The 24,321-nt window shown below is 36.1% G+C and overlaps 1 protein-coding gene across 2 annotated transcripts in view; it reads right to left on the bottom strand.

The window, feature by feature from the left end:
• The window catches only part of LOC127433672 (exonuclease mut-7 homolog), a 67,053-nt gene extending 44,737 nt beyond the window's left edge, over window positions 1-22,316 (bottom strand). The window contains exons 1-19 of one of the 2 annotated variants that reach the window (XM_051685764.1): window positions 22,253-22,303; window positions 18,207-18,276; window positions 14,265-14,329; window positions 9,548-9,898; window positions 8,711-8,764; window positions 8,476-8,615; window positions 7,174-7,280; window positions 6,968-7,041; window positions 6,592-6,630; window positions 6,192-6,358; window positions 5,956-6,106; window positions 5,348-5,546; window positions 5,048-5,157; window positions 3,678-3,855; window positions 2,940-3,103; window positions 1,446-1,649; window positions 387-440; window positions 155-286; window positions 8-42 (exon numbers count right to left, since the gene is read on the bottom strand). In XM_051685764.1, coding sequence (XP_051541724.1) covers window positions 10-42; window positions 155-286; window positions 387-440; window positions 1,446-1,649; window positions 2,940-3,103; window positions 3,678-3,855; window positions 5,048-5,157; window positions 5,348-5,546; window positions 5,956-6,106; window positions 6,192-6,358; window positions 6,592-6,630; window positions 6,968-7,041; window positions 7,174-7,280; window positions 8,476-8,615; window positions 8,711-8,764; window positions 9,548-9,898; window positions 14,265-14,329; window positions 18,207-18,231 — 2,247 coding nt within the window. In that variant the 5' untranslated portion in view covers window positions 18,232-18,276; window positions 22,253-22,303 and the 3' untranslated portion in view covers window positions 8-9. Of the gene's footprint in view, window positions 1-7; window positions 43-154; window positions 287-386; window positions 441-1,445; window positions 1,650-2,939; window positions 3,104-3,677; window positions 3,856-5,047; window positions 5,158-5,347; window positions 5,547-5,955; window positions 6,107-6,191; window positions 6,359-6,591; window positions 6,631-6,967; window positions 7,042-7,173; window positions 7,281-8,475; window positions 8,616-8,710; window positions 8,765-9,547; window positions 9,899-14,264; window positions 14,330-18,206; window positions 18,277-22,252 lie in introns of both variants that reach the window. The other variant, XM_051685763.1, reaches the window with a different exon arrangement.
• Window positions 22,317-24,321: the final 2,005 nt, after the last annotated feature.

Below are 24,321 nucleotides of genomic sequence, written 5' to 3'. Positions count from 1 at the left end.
TACTCACCCTCATGTTGTTATGTGGAACAAAATGGAGAATTTCTAAAGAATATTTACAATTTTTTTTTCATATTACGACAGTTCTTTGTAACAAATAGTGTAAGAATCACACAGAAATACTGTATATGTTTGTTTATAGCCACACACAACTAACCTGGCATCGACTGAAGATGTCCGCAGGGGTGAAGTGGACGTTAAAGTGTCTGAGAACGTGCACAGCCTGGTCACGTGCCTTTTCTGAGCAGTCCAGAGTCAGACAGCGGCTCTCTCCCAAATGTGACCTTAACTACACACAAACATACATGCACAAATAAATTCACTATAGAGGAGCTTTGTTAAGCAGACATGTGTACATGTGTCTCTAAATTTGTTAAACTCACACTTACTGTTTGGTAGGGCTGACCTGCAGTGAGAATGAAGCGACCTTCAGCACAGGCCAGCTGGAGAAGTAAATATAACATAACATCTATGACTACAAATACATTACTTATGTTATTGAGATAATGGTAGGCTAATGTAGGTATTCCTTTGATATGAGAACTGAAATACCCACAGTCTGCTCAATGACCAGCTGATGCAAAATGCGCCACAAATCATTCCACATTTGTGAAAATTACAAGTTGCAATGAGATTGCCTGACTGCAACTCGATTTTATGAAAGTCTTGGGGCATGGGTTTTTATCAGTCTGCCGGAGAACAAAATTGTGTTTTAAAGGTACCAGGTTGATCTGATCACAATCTGAGCACTTGTGAGGAGGAACTGACTTCGGTTTGCTGAATTTGAAGTTCATGGATTCAGATCTTTTTTTGATTAAAGTGTTTTGTAGCATGAATATATTCATGAGCAGAACTGTGTATTCCACTTTGTTTTCTGCCTTTGAAATAATCAGTACTTTTGTACAGACAATAATTCAGATCCGCTAATTTCTTATGCAAGTCGGTTATTGTGGAATCATGTTATTCAGATAAGCCCACCCCTAAAAGGCACATTAAAAAGATGAACTAGTGCTGGTTGCTTTACTGGTCTAAGTGGGTGGGTTTTGGCCAGAATAAACTTTAATACGGACCAGACCTTATGTCAAAATTCTGGTTACGTGAGGCTACTGAAACTGAGATCTGAATCTTAGGGCACACCAACATACGATCTCCATTTTTTGCCAGTTAGATGTGGGTGTCGTCTGCCTAGCTATGGCAAGCACTTCTGTTCTTTTGCATTATTAAGACTTGTGGAAGCATATGCAGTTGAAACAAGAGAGGTCCTAGGATAGAGCCTTGGGGGACACAACATGTCATGAAGGTCCACTCAGAATCACAGTCACCTATTCCTACTAATTATGATCTAAAACAGCTGAGGACAGTCTCAGAGAGTACTGCCTGCTTTCCACATCATGTGTAACCAAAATGGGGTTCACCATCACATATCAAAAGGTGTCTTATTGTCTCACCTCTGCTGCTACTTTATGGTCATCCGTGTTTTCCAGCATCCTGACGTCCACCCCCAGACTGCGTAGGAAACAACCTAAACCCTGCAGCATGTTATCACAGACGACCCGCAGCTCCCGTGGGGTGATGGGGGGCCCGTGGTACTCTGAATTTACCTTAACACACTCATCCTCCCTGGAGCGGGGCTCATTCACCTTCTGCCGGGCCTGATGGTAAAGTCCAACATCTTCTGTGCAGATTTGTTTTTTTTTATCTTTCTCTGAACTTAACTGTTCTAAAGATACTAATCCACTATAATGCTTTAACAATACTTTTACTAAATTTGAGTTTTAATCATTAAAGAGCCCATCAAATAGCTTGACAAATGCAGTGTTCTTTTCTAATTATGTATTTCCTATTGAAAGAGGAAGTTAGGGCCGAACATATCAAAAGGCTTGTTACCTATTTAAATAGACAATAGCCCTTAGTTTACATTTCACAGCCATGATTTGCTACTTGCTATTGATAGGTTTGTATACAACCCTGCCTGCAAAAGGAGTCAGCAATATTTTTAGTCTGCTTACTCTGAAAATAATTTATCTGATAAAGGTTTAATATTATCAACTTGTGGGGCCTGGATAGCTCCGCGAGTAAAGACGCTGACTACCACCCCTGGAGTCACGGGCTCGAATCCAGGGCGTGCTGAGTGACTCCAGCCAGGTCTCCTAAGCAACCAAATTGGCCCGGTTGCTAGGGAGGGTAGAGTCACATGGGGTAACCTCCTCGTGGTTGCTATAATGTGGTTCACGCTCTCAGTGGGGCACGTGGTGAGTTGTGTGTGGATGCCGTGGAGAATAGCATGAAGCCTCCACATGCACTATGTCTCCACGGTAACGCCCTCAACAAGCCACGTGATAAAATGTGCGGATTGACTGTCTCAGATGCGGAGGCAACTGAGATTCGTCCTACGCCACCCGGATTGAGGCGAGTCACTACGCCACCATGAGGACTTAGAGCGCATTGGGAACTGGGCATTCCAAATTGGGAAGAAAAAAAAAAAAAAAAAAAAAAAAATATATATATATATATATATATATATATATATATATATATATATATATTTATATTATCAACTTGTGGGATACACTAGCATATAGATGGCCTTAAAGTTAAACAGACTAAAAGCCACAAAACATACATTTTGATTTAAAGAATATCATACATTATATATAAAATATGCAGTGACATACATTTTTTTTTTTTAAAAACAGACTATAAAATAAACTTAACAAATAATTGCAATAATACAGAATGTTACCCATGATGTATGGAACCTCCCAAATATGGACAATTGTGTGCCACATTTTTAGTTACCCCCACTCCTAAAACTCCACATCCGCATAAGCTACTTTTATATTACATTTTATGACAGTAACTATGACAACGGAGCAAATATCAAGACCACAGGCACATAAAAATTGCAGTAAACAAATGCGGTCCGAGCCTGGCAGACTCACCTCTCTTCTTTTCGACTGCCTGCTCTTGTCTTTGGGCTTCTTCTCCTCACGGCTTTTGGCCTGTTGGGCAGAGGGGATGGAGCGGAGGTCCTCTGGCAGCCCATAGGCCCTCTGGTCCTGGGAAAGGGCGAAGTAGATGTCCAGCAGGCAGTACGCATCAGCGGCTATAGAGATAGAAAGAGAAGAGGGAGTGATACTGAAAAATATGGACATGAAGGAACTATAAAAAGTGTTTGAAGAAAAGTTATGCATTTTTAGAAAGTTGAGGATGTTTAAAAATGCCACTTAATTATTAGAATTTATAATCAATATTGCGATTCTTTTTCTGATAATATGGAATCAAAACTTTAGATCCTTGTATCAATTTTTTTTAAATGTTTGCAATCATATCATTGCAAGCAATTCAATTAATGAAGAAGCAGGTTGTATAAACAAGGTCCAATTTAGATTTCATAATGCATCATGATGCATGTATTGCAATCTGTATCAAATCATGAGAGCTGGCAGCCCTGCTAACTACTATACTACTATAATTTAGCTGAAGCTTTTATCAAAAGCAACTTACAGTACACTTATTACAGGGACTTATACCTCTTGAACAACCTAACGTCACAATGGTGATAGTTTATGGATGAACCCTTGCAGGATTTGACCTACAAACTTTCAGTTTCTACTACAAATGTTTAACTATTATAGAAGTATATGCCCTGCTTATATTCAGCATGAATTGTGCATTACCTGCATAGCGGAGTTGGCTGATACGGAGTGGCCGACGTTCCCAGTTGGAGAGCTGCTCAGTTTTGTTCAGTGGTTTCCCCAGCACCTGCTGCACCAGCAGACTGAGACCCTTCTCCGCCGGACCTTCACTCACCTTCACTGACCGAGACACTCTCCTGCCCGACCAACACCGCTGAAGCTGAGGGGTCAGAGGGCAATGGTAAGAACAAATATTGTAGATTCCAAAACTGAAACAAAAGTGGGGTCCAAAAGTCTTGAACTGAAATTTTTACATGAATTTCAGAATGTTTAAGTTTGTGGTATGGTCCCCCTTTTGCTTTAAAGATAGCATTTAAATGGAAACAAGAAATTCTGACTTCTTGTACAAAGGAGTTAACAGGAATGTCACAAAAATGCTTGGTTTCTATTTTTGAACTATTTTTTAATTGAAGTTAATTGATGTAAATCTTTTTTTGATTAAAGTGTTTAGTAGCATGAATATATTAATGAGCAGAACTGTGTATTCCACTTTTTTTCTGGCTCTGAAATGATCAGTACTTTTGGACAGACAAAAATTCTGATCCGTTAATTTCTTCTGTGAGTCGGTTATTGTGTAATCATGTTTTTCAGATAAGCCCACCTCTAAGAGGGACATAAAAATAAGATTAAATAGTGTTGGTTGCTTTACTTGTCTAAGTGGGTGGTTTTTGGTCAGAATAAGCTTCAATACGAACCAGACCATATGTCAAAAATCTGGTTACGCGAGGCTACTGAAACTGAGATCTGAATCTTAGAGCACGCCAACATATGACCTCCATTTTTTATTTTATTAAAGGATAACCTATACGCCTGTAACTGCTTGGCAAATGAGCCAGGTAGATCTGGGTGTCGTCTGCCTAGCTATGGTAAGCACTTCTGTTCTTTTACATTAATAAGACTTGTGGTAACATATACAGTTGAAACAGGAGAGGTCCTAGGACAGAGCCTTGGGGGACACCAGATGTCATGGATGTCCACTCTGAATCACAGTCACCTATTCCTTATATTAATGATCTAAAGCAGCGGATGCCCCTATGGTCCACTTTAATGACAGCATTCATTGGAAAAAAGGAATTCTGACTTCTTGTACAAAGGAGTTAACATGAGGAATGTCACAAAAATGCATGGTTTCTATTTTTGTCATGTCCTCCCAGGTAACGCAGCCCACAGTAAAATCGAATTGGTCCATGTAGTGGTACATTAAACGTGATTTTGTCGTTTCACGCATTATCTTAGTGTAAACAGAAAAATTAATTGATGCTTAAAAACTTCTAATATCATGCCAAGTTATGGCAAAGTATAAAAGTTCAAGTTGTTTTAATTATTTTGATGAAACAAAATAGCTCCAGAACCTCCTGATGAACATGGAGCAGGTCCAGAACTCCCTCCATCTTCAGAGGCTCCTCTCTGAGCTCAGGCCATGTTCTGACCAGACTGCTTGAGTCTCCAGACATCCCATAACCTAAACACATAAACACACACACACACACACACACACCCTAGCAATGATATCCAAAGTTACAGGCAGAAATCTAATTTCCATATTCACACTAAGCAATATGACGATCTGGGACATTTTTGAGAATTTTGGAAAAAGTTTGCTGCTAAAGTTTGTTCTGGAGAGTGATTGGGTCATTCAGAGTTCTCCTCACCCAGTTTAAGGATATTGTTGTCTGACAGCAGAGCTCTGATGAAGTTCACTGTGGTGTTGTGGTGGCTGATGCTGTGTGCACACAAATCCAACAGAAACACCTGTCTCTGTATGGCCAGCTGGATCAGAGCCACAAATTGAGCGGACACAGTCCCAAAACTGGCCCTCCATTCCATGTCTAATCCCACCACACAGCCAGGCTAAAGGAGAATGGGGAATTTTTTTTCACATTTTCCAACAAATACACACATTGGTCATTCTACAATTGCAGTGGGATTTTACATCTTTTAATGAATAATATTGAATTAATTTAACTTTTAAAATATTCAGACCATGTTTCCAACTTTTTGCATTGATTTTTTATGTATTTGGAGTAATGACATGCATATTTTCATGCTGAAGTAAAAGACATTTACAAAGAAAACCGATCCAAATCCTTTACATGATATTCCCAAGTATTACACAGACTTTGCTTTGTTCAAAGCATTTGACACCATTTTCCACCAAAACTGTAAAACGACCCATTTATTTGTAATTTATCATGTCTCCTAGACAAGTAACACATTCTCATTCACTTTCACACACATTTAACCTCAATGCATGTTTTACCTTTAAAACAGCCTGTCTGCACTGCTCAAGTTCATCTAATGTCTCTACAAAGTGGACGTCTTCTCTGGCCAGAGGCAGTTGGTAGTATTTTTGCAGATAAGACTGGGGAGGTGTCCAGGACTCAGGTTGGACACTCACAGCACACATCTCTCTGTGACAGAATAAAGTGAACATTTGTGAGGGTGATTGTTAGTGTGTCTGTGTGTTTGTGTGCACTTATTTGATATAATGCTTACAGCTGCTTGGGCGAGAGGCTCTGAATTATGTCCCATACCCCAATGGGCAGTCTGTGTCTGGGTACATGGTAATGTGCCGCCCATTGGGCAGCAGTCTTGAGGCTACAGTGTTTCACCAACAGCTGCACCAACTGAATCTGCAGCTCTGTATTACCCGCAACCATAGTCTGAGTTCAACACACACACATTTAAGAAGTTACAAATTTAAGGTCTCTAGATATGGCTCAGGGCCCTCCTTCAATGTACGTCTATCTCTATAGGGGAAGTTTAATACTTATGGTTAGGGGTTTGTTAACCCTCAGTACTTAACCCTAAGAATTAGCAATATTAACAGTATGTTTGCATTAGCAAACACCACCGTTTAGCATGTTGTGCTGAATCAAAACAAGAGTAGTACTACCTGAACATGGTCTCTCCAATTGTCTTCTGACATGGTTTTCTGTCAGATAAATACACAGACGTGGACAAAATCATTCCAAACGCACAAATAAGTGCATTGTTAGGCTACAATATTATTTGTTAATATTATTTTTCACAACACAGAGGTGTACAAATATATTAGTATCTTCCTCAAAATGCAATAAACTAAAATTTTCTTCAGAATAAAATGTTGCACAATAAGAGGTGACATTTGATAAATGAAATGACGAATTTTGTGAGACAGAGACATTTCTCAGTAATCAATGTTAATGGTTTTATGGTTAATGAGCACAGTTGAAAAGTTTAAGTTGCTAAAAAAAAATGGCAGTGAAAATGAGAAATTGGGGTTCTCTCACCTCACCAAAAGTTTTGTACATGAGAAACCTTAGTGAATCCAGCTTCCTCTTGTAGACTGAATTAGAGCACAGACCTGTAGTCAACAAACCACACAGCACCGATATTTATAAGTTAAACATTATGAAGGTTATACATGTATTTATAAAAGGTACACATTCAGTGATGGACAAGAAACAGACGTGGTGTCACACTCTCTCACACACACCTGGGTCGATGCAGAATTTTTCCATGAGCCTGAAGACATGTTTGCTGAGCAATTTGGGCTGAATCTGGTCTGTCTGGTGTTTGGATAGAACCAGCTGCGGGTAATGACTACAACCAAAACCATATGAAGTTTCTGTCAATATCCTCTGCATTAGGGATGAACCAATACTGTATATAGAGTTCACACACCTCTTGACCAATTAATTTTCATGATTTCAGTCATACGTGATCAGTGGAGAAGGATTTTTATAGAGAATTTTTTAGCGGAGCACAGCAAAACTTTTTTACAATAGAAATTTTCATGACTTTTCAAGATTTTATACATTTTCATGACTTTTCCAGGCCTGAAAATCACAATTTAAAAAATCCCTGATACATCCAAGTATTTCATGAACATGGGAACCCTGAATATTGAAGTTGTGGCCTGATAATTTTTCCTGATTATGATCGATTAATATTTTTATCATATGACTGATTGCCAATATTATAAATCTACACTGTCTAGTCTGATTTTTTTTTAACAAAACACAAACAAATAAAAAATTAAACACAGAGAATAAATAAAAACAAAACAAAACCACAATAAAAAAAATAACTAAAAAATAAAAAATAAAAAACCTACAATAAAACAGAACAAAAAACAAAACCACAAAACAGAACAGAAAAAAATCAGAACAAAAGCAAACAAACTAAAATAAATAAAAAAACACTATAGAACAGAAAAAGAAAAAAACCAATACAACAAAACAGAACAACAACCACATTTTTTTTTACAAAGAGCAAAAAACAATAAAAAAAATAAATTAAAAAAACCCACAAAAAACAGAACAGAAAAAAAACAAAACACAAAACAAATCAACATTATATATTGAAGATACAATCTAGAATTGCACATAAATTAATTAAAATATACAATGGAAAAATGGACATTAGTATAGTCCTGTTGAAACCTGATATAGAAAGAGAGTATACTGTTCAAACTGGAAAAGGCGATGAGCTTATTTTAAAAAACAACACAATATGGTCACTGATATAACGATATATTGTGTCTAAACTAGTTTGTCTGCCTAATCACATCTTTAAAAAAACTGCATTTCCCTCTGAAATATATTTTGAAATTATCAGCATCTGTATGGCTATTATATTGCCCATTGGCATCAGTAACAATAATTGAAAAACCCAAATAAGTCGATATCTGCTTTTAATTTATGTGCTCTGATTTATCTTTCCATTCTCATATAAACAAATAACCCAACATCAATAAAAGTCAGTGCTAGTGCATACACTGCATGTGTGTATTCACCTGAGCAGCTGCTGGATGTTGAAGTCTGGATCACACCATGAGTCCAGCAGTGAGACCAGCCTCTGCTGCAAGTCAGGGTGTCCATGCACATACATCTCCACCAGCGGCAGCTTGTCCAGAAGAATGAGTGGCACACACATCTACCAGCACAAACAGATGACAGTGGAAATTAGATGCTTGGTGCAGCTTTAGAGAGAAGCCCTGTTGTTCATCATGTTGAGCTGGGTGAACTGACCTTCTCCATGTCCAGATCTTTCTGAAGTTCCACCTTCACACTGAACACCAATGCCTGTCATAAAAGATGATATTTCATGTCATTACATGACAGCATTACAACCACATCAGTACTGGCAAAATAACATTGTTTACATATATTATTTGCATATTGTTTTTTACATTTTTAATAACAGCAATTGTACAAATTGGCCAATTGCAGGCTTTCCCAATTCAGGCATATACTCTTTTCCTATACCAGGTCACTGAAGTAATAAGCCCTGAGAGTCTGTGCACTACAGTGATTTTAGAATAGGTAAGGGGTGTTCATAGGCACAATGCAACACGAAGACCACAGTGCTCAGTAATTCGCTACATTTATTCATATTAAAAATCAAAATAAACAATTATATGGTACAATTTGGATGAATGTCACATAATATCTGGGTAATGCATATTTTTGTGAATATTAAATTTTTTGGAACAAAAGTCATCAAACATTACTTTCAAGAGAATAGAGCCGTGGTAGGCGTGGTCACCAGCATGCCGATAATCTCGAAATGACAAATATCAGCGGACTGCCGATATATCGTACCACCACTAGGAACCATTAGACTGTTTCCGAAGAACAAAAAAGAAAACAGATAATGTGCTAAACTTCTGCTAGTTGGTCAAGGGGGCATATTTATCTTACAATGCCGATAATCTCAAAATGACAAATTATGTCTGATTTATCGTCTCTGTCAAAAAATCAGTCTGCCACAAGGGACAACTTCCTTTGCCCAAGTTAATATTGGAGCCTGTTTTTACAGCAGAAGTGCCAATGAGCTTGTAATGGCTGGTGATGACTTCCCCTCACCTCTTTGTAGCAGCAGCAGCAGTCCTGTAGGAAGGTCACGTGTTTCAGCAGCAGAGGTTTCTCCAGTGAGCTCAGCTGGTAGACCTCCAGCAGGGGGTCCATGTACCCGGACTGAGTGTCTGTGAGGAGCTCCAGGGCTCGCTGCTGTAAACGCAGCTTTTCTTTCTCACTCAGGCCCTTCAGAATGGCTTTGGGATTATTGGTCTTCCAGCGCATGAACTCAGTAAGGATGAATTGGCTCAGGCTGGTAGATTTGACCTTTTGGATGGTAACACAGCCCTCCAACAAGTCCAGCAGTCCAGTCAAGGGCTCCTGCATATGTGAGAAACTGGCTGCTAAAAACTGATGCAGCTGAAAGAGGAAGAGGGGACGTTTTCAGAAACAAATGGCCAAAAGTGATCAATCATGTATACAGTGTAAAACCAACCTAACAAACAAAATTCTACAGATTATATTTACTTTAATAATACTCAAATCATTATACTGTATATTCATTCAATATTTATTTCTTTACCAAGCTCAATTCTCGAGCTTGTGAATGTAAAACCTAATGTATTGTTTTTGTCAATACTCCACTACACCGTAAATTGTCCCTGCAGTTGCATTTGAAAAAATTGTTAATTGTACCAAAATAATAAAATAAAATCAAACTTCGAATTTCATGATACATTGCATTGTTTAGTAATTAATAGTAAATGCTGTCACAACAATTAGTAAATATGTCATTGTTCCTTGTCATAAACTAAGGATGTTTTAACTTCTTATATAAAAAAAAAGGTACAATCCATGGGAATAAACACAGTAAGCTCATTTTGGTGGCAAACTTGCTGATTAGTCTCATTCTATAAATATCAATAATTCAGAGCAATCAAAACTGTATGGACAACAAAGTACCAGTACTCAAAAATCAATATATTAAATAAATAAAAAGTGAAATGCACATATTTATTTTCAACAAACGATATTGGTAAAAATATTAAATAAATTAAGTAATTAAAAGTTGCATTTCAATATTTTACAGTGAAATAGGGCTGGGTATTGATACAGATTTCCCAATTCAATTCTGATTTTGATACGATTCGATATTGCTTCATATGGGTATATTTCAATTATAATGTCCATTTTGCTTACATATAAAAAAAAACTGCGAAAATATAAAAGAAAAAATTCTCCCCAATTTGGAATGCCCAATTCTCAATGCGCTCTAAGTCCTCGTGGTGGCGTAGTGACTCGCCTCAATCCGGGAGGCGGAGGACGAATCTCAGTTGCCTCCGCGTCTGAGACAGTCAATCCACGTATCTTATCAGGTGGCTTGCTGAGCGCGTTACCGCGGAGACCTAGTGCGTGTGGAAGCTCACGCTATTCTCCACGGCATCCACACACAACTCACCACGCGACCCACCGAGAGCGAGAACCACATTATAGCGACCACAAGGAGATTAACCCAACGTGACTCTACCCTCCCTAGCAACCGGGCCAATTTGGTTACTTAGAAAGCCAGACTGAAGTCACTCAGAACGCTCTGGATTCGAACTTGTGACTCCAGGTGTGGTAGTCAGCATCTTTACTTGCTGATCTACGCAGGCCCCCACGAAATTTTTAGCCTTTTAAAAATGTACAAATCCATATTGCATATATTATGTTTTGTTACAGTCTTATTGTGTAAAGCATAATTTCTAATATTTACAAGTATTTTAATCAGGGACTAAAAACAATTTAAGGAACGAAAACCAAAACCAAAATACATTTTTGGCAGAACGTAACCAAAAACCGGAACAAAGTGATTTTCAATTGTTCCGGAGTGAAACGTTATTTTTAAATGCTGGTAACCGGTTATAACCAGTTCATTTTGTTACGATAATTTTTTCATGAAACTAAACCCAAAGGATTTATCACAGTTAACTTTTTGGAACTACACCACTTCATGATGCCTGAAAAAATGAAACATTTGCTTTGATCCTGAGGGAAATCACACATTTCTTTGCCTAATTGCCAATTGTGGATGTCGCATTCTCTGAATGAAGACCTTTTTAACAACTATGTATAATTACTACATATACATGCATGGCTAATCCAGATACAAGGAAAAATATCAGGTTAAAAAGGAAATTTCTCAGTTGTTTCCAAGTCTTCACTGAATTATTGTTAGATATGATGCATTAAAACAGATTTGATGCTGTCGGGTTTTGACTGAGAAGCAGATCTGTAAACAAAATTATACTTAACTGTTAATTAGTAAAATTTCGATGCCAATAAATCCACCACACACAAAAAATTTATTGCGTATTTTAGCTTATTTTAGTGAGGCAAGTGGCTTATTTTAGGCTTGTTTTTCCAGACCATGTTGCTTGTTTCTCTTGCGAGATCTGGCAACACTGCAATTGGTATTTCACCCACACCTTATAGCGCACAGTATTGTCACTTTAAAAAGAACATTATTGTGACGAGGAGGAGGGAGTGGCCGGCTGAGAAGATTCATGCCTGGCACTGAGTTGCCCAATCAGCGGGAGAGAGATAAAAGGAGGAGCCGGGGACACCAGAGAGAGAGAGAGAGACACACACAGCAGTCTTGTGTGAGTGTGTGTTTTGTGTTATGCTGGAAAGCAGTTTTATGTTGTGTTTTGTTCATTTGTTTATTAAAAGTTTACGTTGACTGCTCAGTCGGTTCCCGCCTCTCCTCCTCTATCTCTCTCCCGCTGATTGGACAACTCAGCGCCCGGCGTGAATCCTCTCGGCCCGGCCACGCCCTCCTCCTCATCACAGTTATTAACCGTACTTTTATTTTATTCTAACCGGTAACCTTTTGGAAAGGAAGCTGCGGAACTACTGAACCGGAAAAAAAAATACACTTTTTTGCTCAGAATAAACCGAAATGAAAAACATTCCTTTTTTAGTCCCTGATTTTAATTCATTTGTAGAACGAGTCAAATCAAACTTAAACTCTCAACACACAGTGAAAGGACACTGAAATTCTTCTCCACTATACTATTTAATCACTGGTGAGTGAAATCTGAACATTTACCAGTCCATGGCTAATCACAGACATTTTAGACACATGGTGTGTAATTTGATCTCATATGCGAGAGATTTACTAGTATTATAGAGAGTTGTACATACACCGATCAGCCACTACATTAAAACCACCTACCTAATATTTTGTAGGTCCCCCTCATGCCGCCAAAACAGCGCCAACCCGTATCACAGAATAGCATTCTGACACGCTATTCTTCTCACCACAATTGTACAGAGCGGTTATCTGAGTTACCGTAGACTTTGTCAGTTTGAACCAGTCTGGCCATTTTCTGTTGACCTCTCTCATCAACAAGGCGTTTCCGTGCACAGAACTGCCACTCACTGGATGTATTTTGTTTTTGGCAACATTCTGAGTAAATTCTAGAGACTGTTGTTCGTGAAAATGCCAGGAGATCAGCCCGTCTGGCACCAACAATCATCCATGCGATTATCTAATCAACCAATTATGTGGCAGCAATGCAATGCATAATATCATGCAGATACGGGTCAGGAGCTTCAGTTAATGTTCACATCAACCATCAGAATGGGGAAAAAATATGATCTCAGTGATTTCGACCGTGGCATGATTGTTGGTGAATAGTAAATGATTGATCTTGGGATTTAAGAATCGATATAGAGAGTTCAAATGAAGATATTTTTACCCAGTCCTACAATGAGACCTTAAGGATGACTCATGAATTTCCAAACTCCAACTTCCCCAAAGAGCTAACACATTTTTATTATGGAAAAAAAATTAAGTGCTAGTTTTGAAATACAACTAAATTATTGATTTACACTACCGTTCAAAAGTTTAGGGTCACTTACTCGTTCTTTATTTTAATTTTTTTTTTTTTTTTTTTTTTTTTCACATTTTAGAATAATAGTAAAGTCATTCAAACTATGGAATAACATAAATGGAACAATGGGAATTATGTTGTGACAAACAAAATCCAAAATAAATCAAAACTGTGTTATATTTTAGCATCTTCAGAGTAGTCACCCTTTGTCTAGAATTTGCAGACATGTACTCTTGACATTTTCTCAACCAACTTCTTGAGGTATCACCCTGGGATGCTTTTTAAACAGTATTGAAGGAGTTCCCATCTATGTTGGGCACTTATTGGCTGCTTTTCTTAATTATTCGGTCCAAGTCATCAATTTCAAAAACTCTTTTTTTTTTATAAAATTTTAGTTTTGTAATTAAATAAATTAATATGGTGGCACAATTATATTTTTGTTTACAAAACGAATTTCAAACATTTAACCATATGCCTTCAGATCAAAAGATTTTTAAGATCATGAGAAACATTTCGGTCAAGTGACCCCAAACATTTGAACGGTAGTGTATATCATAATACACTGATTAATTGAATTTAATTATGTCATTTTGTGTACTTGAACAAGTCCTGCGTCCAACTGAAGCTTTATATTTAAAATGTTCTCCTCAAATTTTAAAACTGAATTTCGATTCTACCTTTTCAAAACTAAACTATACACATCAGGGCTGTAGGAATACCTGAAAAGAAGTGAGGGGCCCCACATTTAAAAGGGGAACAAATGTAGGAATTTCTTAAAGTGGGTTGCTAGTCTTTTCTCTCACGGCGGATATGCAGCTGATCTTTTCTATCAGTTTTTCCATCTCAACTCTCACGAGACACTCACACACTCTGCTTCGAAAGAGAGTATAATGACATGTGTGTCTTACCTCCTGCAGCTCTTTCCTGTTCCACAGGCCTTGGAGGTGCTCCTGCAGGGCAGGCAGGTCAACACCTGGGGGAAAAACATATGACACCAGGGTTGCACACAAGCCTGCTTGTCAACTCTTTGACTCAATTCTCAATTGAATTCTTCACTAAATTTCTGCTTTCCTTCCATTGTCTTATATTTTGGGGCTTTTTGCCTCTTTTTACACATGTTACTGGTTACCTTGAATATCCACTTTTACCTTCAGGAAGAAGATGTATGTTTCCCAAATGCTTCTTTATTCCTAAGTCCATTACACCACTCAATGAAAATGAGCAATTTTTCACAGATTTGTTTCTATAGTTATGTTAATGCTATTTTGTACGTTTTGGTCAATGCTTGTTCTCATGTTACTTGATGCCTATTTGTTCTAAATGTTATATGTCTTTGTTATGCAGTATAGTGGTTGACTATGTACAATCTGGCACAAAACTAATTTCTTAGAGATCAGACAATAAAGTATTATTATTAGGGATGTCCCGATACCAATACTGGAATAGCAATTTACAATACATTTCAGTGCAAATTAATTTGTGAATTCAGATTTGTGAAATCGTACGTATGCAGATTTTACACTCAAATTCATGTAGTTTCTATTAGAAAAGTGGTTGGAGGGGAGGGGTTAAAAAAATAAGAAATCTTTGTGACGTCAGACGAAAAAAAGTATGTTCAGGGGCAAGTTATTACAGTTTGTAAATGCAATATTACAAGATTTGTTTTGTTTTGTGGAATGTCATGCACTGTAATTGCAAAAGTTAATAGGGTGAATTTCGATTTTATGATGACTTTTAACTTGGGACACAGGATCTCAAAATGTACTTTTTCCCACCACCTTAAGATTTTAAGGGAAACTTTTCCCTTTCAAATCCAGGATACAGATTTAACTATTTTACATTCTTTGTAATGCACTCCTTGACTCTTTCTGTCCCAGTCAGCTATTGTTGCATGTGGATACTTAACACCGCATTTGAATTGAGTGAAAAGGGTCAGAAAATTAACATTTAATACGCGTAACAGGGAGAAAAAGCAGTAGCCTATTATTGCTTAAGAGGTGTTGGGGCTTTGTGCTTTGGAGAGTGATTTCAGGCCACAGTGAGAAGATGAGCCATTTTTGAGGAGGAAGGCGGGGGTGAGACAGGACAGGCTCATGACAATAGGGAAACGGAGGGAAGGTATATGGTCCTTTGAGTAGGTCTGAAAGCAACTGCCTCTCTTATGCTGTATGGCCAACACCTTTCTTCTTCCTCCCTCTCCTTCTTCCCAGGGCCAGTTTTCCTGCCCCCCTCACCACCCCCTCTTCATGTTTGTCTCGGATTTCCCCCGGAAAGGGCAACATGGTGGTCACGGTGTAAAAAATCCAGCCTTCCTGAACGACAGCCTGGGAAAGTGGTGCAAAGGGCTTTTCTCTGTCCACTCTTAGTCTAACCCCAACCCCCCACCTCGCCCCGTCAGGCTGCATATTCCTGCATGGAGCTCAACGCATTTGCCCACATTACACCCTACACCTGCCTAAATGAATAGTTCACCCAAAAATTATGGGTTTGGAACAGCATAAGAGCGAGTAAATTATGACAGGATTATAACACAGTTTTTGGGTGAACTCTCCCTTAAACAAACATTGTTTAGACTCCTTTTTTTTTTTTTTTCATAAATTAACTTTCCTTGATTAGTGTGGCAGCATCGTGCACACATACTAGTGCAATGACAAACACACATTATATTCTCTCATCTTTGTCTCTACCCCACCCATACCCCATTCTTTAACAGGCATTAACATACACAAATGCATGCATGCATGAGAGGAAAGTGGGGCGGAAGGACATTCAGGAATGTGGACTATGCAGCTAGTCAATTGGAAGAGAGAAAGTGAGTGAGTTATTGAAGGACACAGATATGTACTTACAGAAGTCCATAACATCCATTACTTCTACTCATGGAGGGAACGACCCATTTATGAAGCTTAAACTGGAAAAAAGTGAGTGGTGTGCAAAAGTCGCCACTACTGTATTGGGAGTTGACCTAACAACTTTCCCAGTATTCGCCAATTAGTATCTAGGACATTAGCAGGGTGTTCTAGAAGGATGCTAGATGGTTGCTTAGGCCACATCCACACAAGTCCATTTTCATGTGAAGTCCATTTTCAGTTTCCTAACATCATTGTTTTCCAAAGTGTGCAGTCATGGAGAAAACGCTCTTCATTACCGTATACTATAGAAAACGAAGACTTTAGGAAATAGAGAGCATTTTCTAAATGGAGAGCCTTGTCGAAACGCTTCTTTTTGGTGATCCACACTAATACATTTGTTTGAAAATGCATCAATTTTGCTGTTCACGCCTTTCATTCACACTAAAGCAGTGTTTTCCTTCACCAGAATGAAGCGTTTCGAAAATGCTCTTCATTATCATATACTTTGGAAAACAGTTACTTTAGGAAACAGAGCGTTTTCGAAATGGAGAGCATTGTCGAAACGCTCCATTTTAGGTAGTCAAATCTAATATGTTTTTGTTTGAAAATGCCTTAATTTCACTAAATTTACGCCTATCATCCAAACTAGAACAGCGATTTCCTTCAAAGAAAAAGCTCTCTATTATTGTATACTTTGGAAAACGATGACGTAAGGAAACTGAAAATGGAGTAAAGTATCCTATAATGGAGAGCATTTTCGAAAAGCTTCTTTTTTGGTGGTCCACACTAATACATTTTTGTTTGAAAATGCAATAATTTAGCTAAGTTTACGCATCTCGTTCACATTAAAATGGCGTTTTCCTCCACCGGAAACAGAGCATTTTGAAAAAAAAGAAAAATGTTTTTTGAGAAAACTTTGGAAAACGATGATGTTAGCAAACTGAAAATTAAGTATGTGGATATGGAGAGCGTTTTCCTCCACCGAAAACAAAGTGTTTCGAAAACGTTCTCCATAACCGTATATTATGGAAAACGATAATGTTAGCAAACTGAAAACAAAGTAAAGTATGTGGTAATAGAGAGGGTTTTCCTACACCAAAAATTAAGCGTTTTTAAAATGCTCTCCATTACCATATACTTGGAAAACGATGACATTAGGAACTGAAAACTCAGTTTTCAAATAAAAATAGACTGGTGTGGATGTGACCTAAAGGTTACACCACACTTGCAAAATTATTTCAGCGAAACAGACAGGGTATGATGTCACGTGAAAGGGCTTCTGGTTTTTATAATTTGTGAATATAAATCACAAATAGCAAATAATATTATCTTAAAAATGTTAAAATACACCATCTAATAACTTTCCTGCTACAAAAAAAAAAGGGGGTGGGGGGGTAAAGGCAGCTTTGAAATATTTATTCTATGTATTGAACCAAGAGGTCAGTGTGTGACATTTTAATCTTCTTTTGGTCACACATCTTCTTGTCATATGAATTCGCAGGTCAGTTCACCAAACTTGAACTTTTGTCCACAGTGGAATGTGAAATTACTTAACACGAGGTTGCGTTTCCGGTCTCCAGCATACAGTTTCATTTGAATAGGAGTGAAGTATACAGAATTCTTCTAACTGTTTTACCGTCTGCCAGATGAAAATCGTAAAAAAAATTTAAAGGAAAGCTTTTTCAGAGGCAGAGCAAGTTATGATATTTTGATAAATGTTAAAGACAAAATCGTTTGTTCTTTGGAATAACGTGCATAGATTAATTAATTATAATAAGACCAGGAACATGAATGAATAAAGTTAATAGGGTCTATTTTGACTCATGTTGACATACTGTAATATTTAGGGTTAGAGGTTTGTTCAAATTCCTAATGCTTAGTATGAGCAATAGTGATAGTGTTGCTTGCTTTAGAAAATGCCACTAATAAAAACAAAACAAAAAAATTTTTAAAACTCAAAATAAAGTTTCCAAAGTCTGATTTCTGTTTGAAACTTACCTTTTGAGTGTCCTAACAGGCTCATTCTCGCACACCTGGTGGCGCTGTCTTAGTTCAATGCTTCCACGCCCTTTACAACAACAAAATAAGTTCATTGTTGTGACTGTATAATGCATGAACAGATTCCCAATGCAGATCTTGTTAACAGGTTAGAACATGGCAAACAGAGTCTACACAAGACTACCATTGCATAACTCTCTTTCCTGATGGTTTTTATTAACATTCATAACCAGTCTATAACTGATGACAGGGGTCTTCATTTCCCATCAAGAAACTGTTTCCATGTGTTTAAAATTCAGAGGTTCGGATTCTCAGGCTGAGAAGTTAGTGCAGGATTTGCAAGATGACCTTAAAAAACTGAATGTAAAATGAAAATGATTTTTTTCCCCATGTAGCAATCCCCAAAAATGCAGCTTTGGCAGCTGGTCTCAATATTTTTCATGCTGAGCATGTAGGACATTAGAGTCATTTAAATGATTCTCACGAAATCTCATGCAGTTTTTCTCAAGTCAGCAACAGTTTTTCTGACAAAAAAAGTGTTACATGTTGTTCCCCTTTGTATCTGCAACGCTTCAAGGTTCACTTGAAAAATATCAAGATTTTCCCTTAGATTAAAAGAGGAAACATATAACAAAATATGTATTTTCTGGTTTGTCAACGTAACAGTTAAACCGACTTGTGTTGAGCAACATGTGATCAAGTACACAGGTGTCAAGACTCAAAAATCACAATCCAGTACCCACATGTACACATGTCAGTCACACACATACACACAGTCTCCCTTCCTGTGGGAACAGCAGCCCAAGAAAGGGCAGTCTGCCAGCTGGCTAGGCGAAATGCTTTAGAGGCTGAGGAAGTTTTTTTTTTTTTTGGTCTGAAGTCTGGACTGTTTCTCTCAGCAGTCTCAGGGGAAGCTCCTGGCACTAAACTCAAAACTTCTCAGTCCACATTATACCTCAAATCTCTTCTGGTCTTCACTGCCATCTAGTGGAAATATATTACACTCACATTATGACATGCACCTCTGGCTGTATTAGTCTATTTGGCTCTGTTCAGGTGCTATTTATACTCTTATACTAAGACAAATTACGAGGCTCAATGTCATGATGCTCTTTTTTTTCTGTATCAAAAATACATAAAAAATTAAATTCACAAAATTACTTGAATAAAACCTCTTATATGATGAATGTTTTCAATTACTGACTTTTAAATCATTTTGATATTTTTTTTCTGAGGCTTAAAGTAAAATATGTCATGTGATGTAACTGTCTGGTGAAAAAAAAGTTTTATTAAAAGCTGGAAATCTTGAAAACAAAATGTTGGCTTCTTATTTCTATTAAAAAAAAACACTGAAAACATTATGTTTTAAAATATTAAATATTATGTATTAATATTTGAAGATTTTTCTGTACACAAAATCAAATTAATTTGGTGTAACCACCAAGTAGGTTGCAAAAAAAAAAAAAAAAAAAAAAGAGAGAAAAAAAAAGAGAGAACCCTTTTATCTTTTAAAAAATATCAGATATTTTGAAATATTTGTATTTATTTTTTACATTGAATAATATGTTTGAGAACTTTTTGGAAATTAATGATTAAGTTGTGTAAACTCGTGTATTCGTAAACATGTATTCAAGGAACAAGGAAAGTATTTTAATAGCTTTAACTTGATGTTTACACCACATGACATCTTTAATGTCATTAAATCTTTTTTTTTTTTTTAAATGCTATAAATGTTTTTCAAAAATGTATAACACCAAAATGAAAGCAAAGATTAAATTTCTACGAACTTGAGGCATATGTGTTAAACTAGATTTTTAAAAGATTTTTCATTTTATCACCTCAGACAACCTTTTTATCCATGAAATTTTAAGGAACAGTTCACCCAAAAATGTAAATTCTCTCATTATTTACTCACCCTCATGTCATCCTAGATGTGTATGACTTTCTTTCCTCTGCTGAACACAAACTAAGATTTTTAGTAGAATATTTCAGCTCTGTAGGTCCATACAATGCAACTGAATGGTGACCAGAACTTTGAAGGTCCAAAAAGCACATAAAGGCAGCATAAAAGTAAACCATACGACTCCAGTGGTTAAATCCATGTCTTCAGAAGTGATATGATAGGTGTGGGTGAGAAACAGATCAATACTTAAGTCATTTTTATTATAAATCTCCACTTTGACATTCACATTCTTCTTCTTTTGTTTTTGTGCATATTGCCACCAACTGGACAGCATGGATAATTTACAGTAAAATAAAAAAAATTATTAAATTAAATATTGATCTGTTTCTCATCCACACCTTTTATATTGCTTCAGAAGATATAAATTTAACCACTGGAGTCGTATGGATTACTTTTAAGCTGCCTTTACGTGCTTTTTTGAGCTTCAAATTTAGGTACCCATTCACTTGAGATATTCCTCTAAAAATCATAATTTGTGTTCTACTGAAGAAAGAAAATCATACACATCTGGGATGGCATGAGGGTGAGTAAATGAGTGAGAAATTTTCATTTTTGGGTGAACTATTCCTTTAAGGAGGCAAACTGTAAAAGTAATATGAACCTAAAAATCACTGTGCACTGTTTTTCAAATGTTTAGAATGTATAGTTTTCTCCAGTCTATGTAATTTTGATAACTGAAAACCAAAACCAACATTTTCACCTGGTTTCACCTTTTTGCATACTTTATTAAAAAAACATCACTATTTTGATTAATTTCTTTAATTTTTGCTTGTATTGTATAATTAAACCCACCCAGAATGAATCTCATGAAACCTGTCAATAACATGTCTAGATCCTAATTTACCCCCAAATCAAAGTCCAATAAAGAAACTGAAGCCAATTTTTTAACCATTAAGGTTTTTGCATCATGACATTATTTTTATGACAATTAACCACATCCTCCATCCCACAATTTTCATTACCGTAATGCAAAAATCGCACTCTCACTTCTGCAATTACACAACTATTTTATTTAAATGTTTTATTTAGAATTATTAACATTTTTAAGTATGTATGCATACTGATAGCATTTGTTGTACTGAATTTAATTTATGCTGACTTAAATAAATACTACATTTAATTTCCTAAAGTAAATATTAATATCTAATTTGAAGAGAAATATTTTACATTAGTAAAGGATCAGAGATGTGAGTTTCTTCACATGACAGAAGTGTTGTTAGAACTGTGATTTTATCAGTGATAGCTCTGGATAGTTTACTCTTTTGTTATTCAAATGACGCGTAAATGACGCAAACAATAGAGCCACGTGACCAGACGCATCAGGACGCTGTAAACTAAACTGATCAAACCGAGTCATGCCGCCGTGATTTCGCGCTCCACACCACTCATTATTTATCATTTTTGCCTTTGATATTTTTGATGTCATTTTTTAAACCTAATATGTGTGTTAATGTGCCATTTTTTCATTAAAACAAATTCCTTTTTAGTGAAATGTTACCTGGCCAATAAACTTACAATTCAGCTGCAGTGAGTAAAGCAGGCATGACAAGTAGGAGGCCAATAATCATGAACATAATAATGAAATGTGAAACAAATTAAACAATTAGGCTGAGCAGCATTATTTCAGAAGTCTTAATCAAAACAAATGTTGCTGCAGGTTGTTGGGTTTTTTGCAAACAAATACTGTCGGATTGGTAACATAACACCATTTTAATCCATTTTACCCTAATGAATATATATCAGTTTACACAGCGAAAAGTTAATTCAAAACTAAACTTTACAGACTTTTGGTAGCAACGAATTTACCTTAAACAAATATCCATTAAAAGTCCATATTTACAACCAGATAAACTTCAAAAAGTCAGCAGAGACGTAATAATTTCCACAATTTGGGACGAAAACTGCCAGTCTACTGTAACGTATATTTTGCACATGATTTCATTGACGTACAAGCTTTATAACAGGCTAACACCAGCTGCTTCACGAGACATCATGAATACTGACTACTATTGGGGTTGAAAACTAAACGATTATGTTTAGATATTTGGTCTGAACCAATGTTGTTTACAAATATTCAACTTACTTAACGTGGACGTCAAACGAGGAGATGGTATGTGGAATAAATATTTCCATACATCCGGGCGGAACCATTAAATGCGGGAAATGTTTATTAGAGACAATTGACGATGTAGCACAAGAATATTCACGCGAGTCTGCTGACATGTTTATAAACAAACAGTCAGCATTTCATAGTTATACTTCTAAATCCTTGTGCGTCAATTAAAAAATAAAATAAAAATAAAGTTACTCAGAGGTTCTTAGAGGACAAAATGTCCGTGTCAAAAACTGCCATGATAATATTATATATTAATATTATTTTCCACTTTCAGTGACTTAGATTTTTAGTCCTGATCATAATTACCAAATATTCATTCATTTTCAGGATTTTAACCCTTTAAATGCCAGTTTGTTTACATAATGCCACTGTTGTTTTTCACACACACACACACACACACACACACATTTCTCAATACACACATACAAAACACACAATTTTATCTGCATCATTTATTCAATTGGCATGCAGTGCTCTATAATACAGCAAACAGAAAATAGGGAAAAAGCATGTATTTGCTCCATAGGCTAAACATGAGAAAAATGGCGGCATCTGGTGGAAAATATTACAAATGTAAATTTTGAAGCCAGGGCTCCGGAATGAAAGCATAATATCATAGAATTCATGATTTTATGCTTTAATGGCAGAGGGATCAATTATTAATGTTTTAATGGGTATCAATGGGGACATTTTTGTCCTGAAGATCCTAAGTGTAACTATTTTGTGTGCACTGTGTATTAGAGATGTATTATAGGAACTGAGGTTGAAATATCAAAATAATTTCTCTGTTATGAAGATTATTTCAAAATATCGAAAATGCTATTGCTTTCCCAACCTGGACTTATTAGCGATAATAAAGAGTTTTTATTTTATTATTTTTTATTTTATTATTATTATTATTATTATTATTATTATTATTGCATTCAATTCTGTAACAATACAGTTAAAAGACAAATATATATGATAGTACATGTCAAGAGGAGTTTACAGCAACATACTTATAAAGTAACAACAACATAAAAATGAAATATTATTATGAAGTTATAGGGGTTATATTATAGAAAACCATATTGGGCTAACAGATAGTAACAAGTATTGGCTTGATTAATGTTAATTATTTTCAAGACATTTCTATACTTAAGAAAGAATACTGGGACTGCTGTGCTGATGTTTATAAATCAATTTTTTTTATTTAAAGAATAAATGATTTATAACAAGTTTAATTTTTATGTCCATTATTAATCCATTTTTAACAATATCTCATATAATAATTGGTAGAATAGTTGTTGTGTTCAATAGAGTTATTAAAGTCAAATCAACCAAATTTCAAAAACTTCCCGGCTGACATTTTTGGATTTTGTTAATCATTTTTATGAAGAACAATAAAGATAAATTATGATGAAAGCCAAAATATTAAATGTCATTGAATTTAGAGCAAAACTATAGGTATAAAAAAAAATAATAAAAAAAAAGGTAACAAATTTATTTTATTTTTACACAGAGATACATTAGCATATTATTGAAATTAGTTGACTTCAGCAACCCTCGTTGCATTATATGGTGTGAGTCCAAAATTGGGAAAATTTAGTTTTTTCTAAGCAAAGTGTGTATAACTTCAGAAGTATTAAAGATATCTTAAGTTTCCGGGTCTCATAACGAACTTTCCTTTTAAACATTGCCTTAAATATGAAGATACAGAAAGGTTTGTTTTGATATTAAGATATCTTTAATACTTCTGGAGTTATACACACTCCAGCTTAGGAAAAGCTAAATTTTCCAAATCTTCTGGAGTTGAATTGTAGTCTGAAGTGTATTAATAGCTATTATTATTATTACTATTTTGTTTTTATTATTATTATTATTAAAAAAAAATGTTTTTTTGTTTTTGTTTGTTTGTTTGTTTTTACTCACACCATTGGCAACAAGAGGTGCTGAAGTCAACTGATTTTTAGTAATAGACCTACCTATCTCTGTGTAAAAATAAAATAAAGATGCTGCCACCTTTCTAAGGTTATTTTTGACCAATAGTTTTGCTC

This window comes from Myxocyprinus asiaticus, chromosome 43 (assembly GCF_019703515.2).
Source record: "Myxocyprinus asiaticus isolate MX2 ecotype Aquarium Trade chromosome 43, UBuf_Myxa_2, whole genome shotgun sequence".
In the NCBI taxonomy this organism is placed as follows: Eukaryota; Metazoa; Chordata; class Actinopteri; order Cypriniformes; family Catostomidae; genus Myxocyprinus; species Myxocyprinus asiaticus.
The sequence above is the reverse complement of the archived record's forward strand: the minus strand, read 5'-3'. Positions and strand labels throughout refer to the sequence as shown.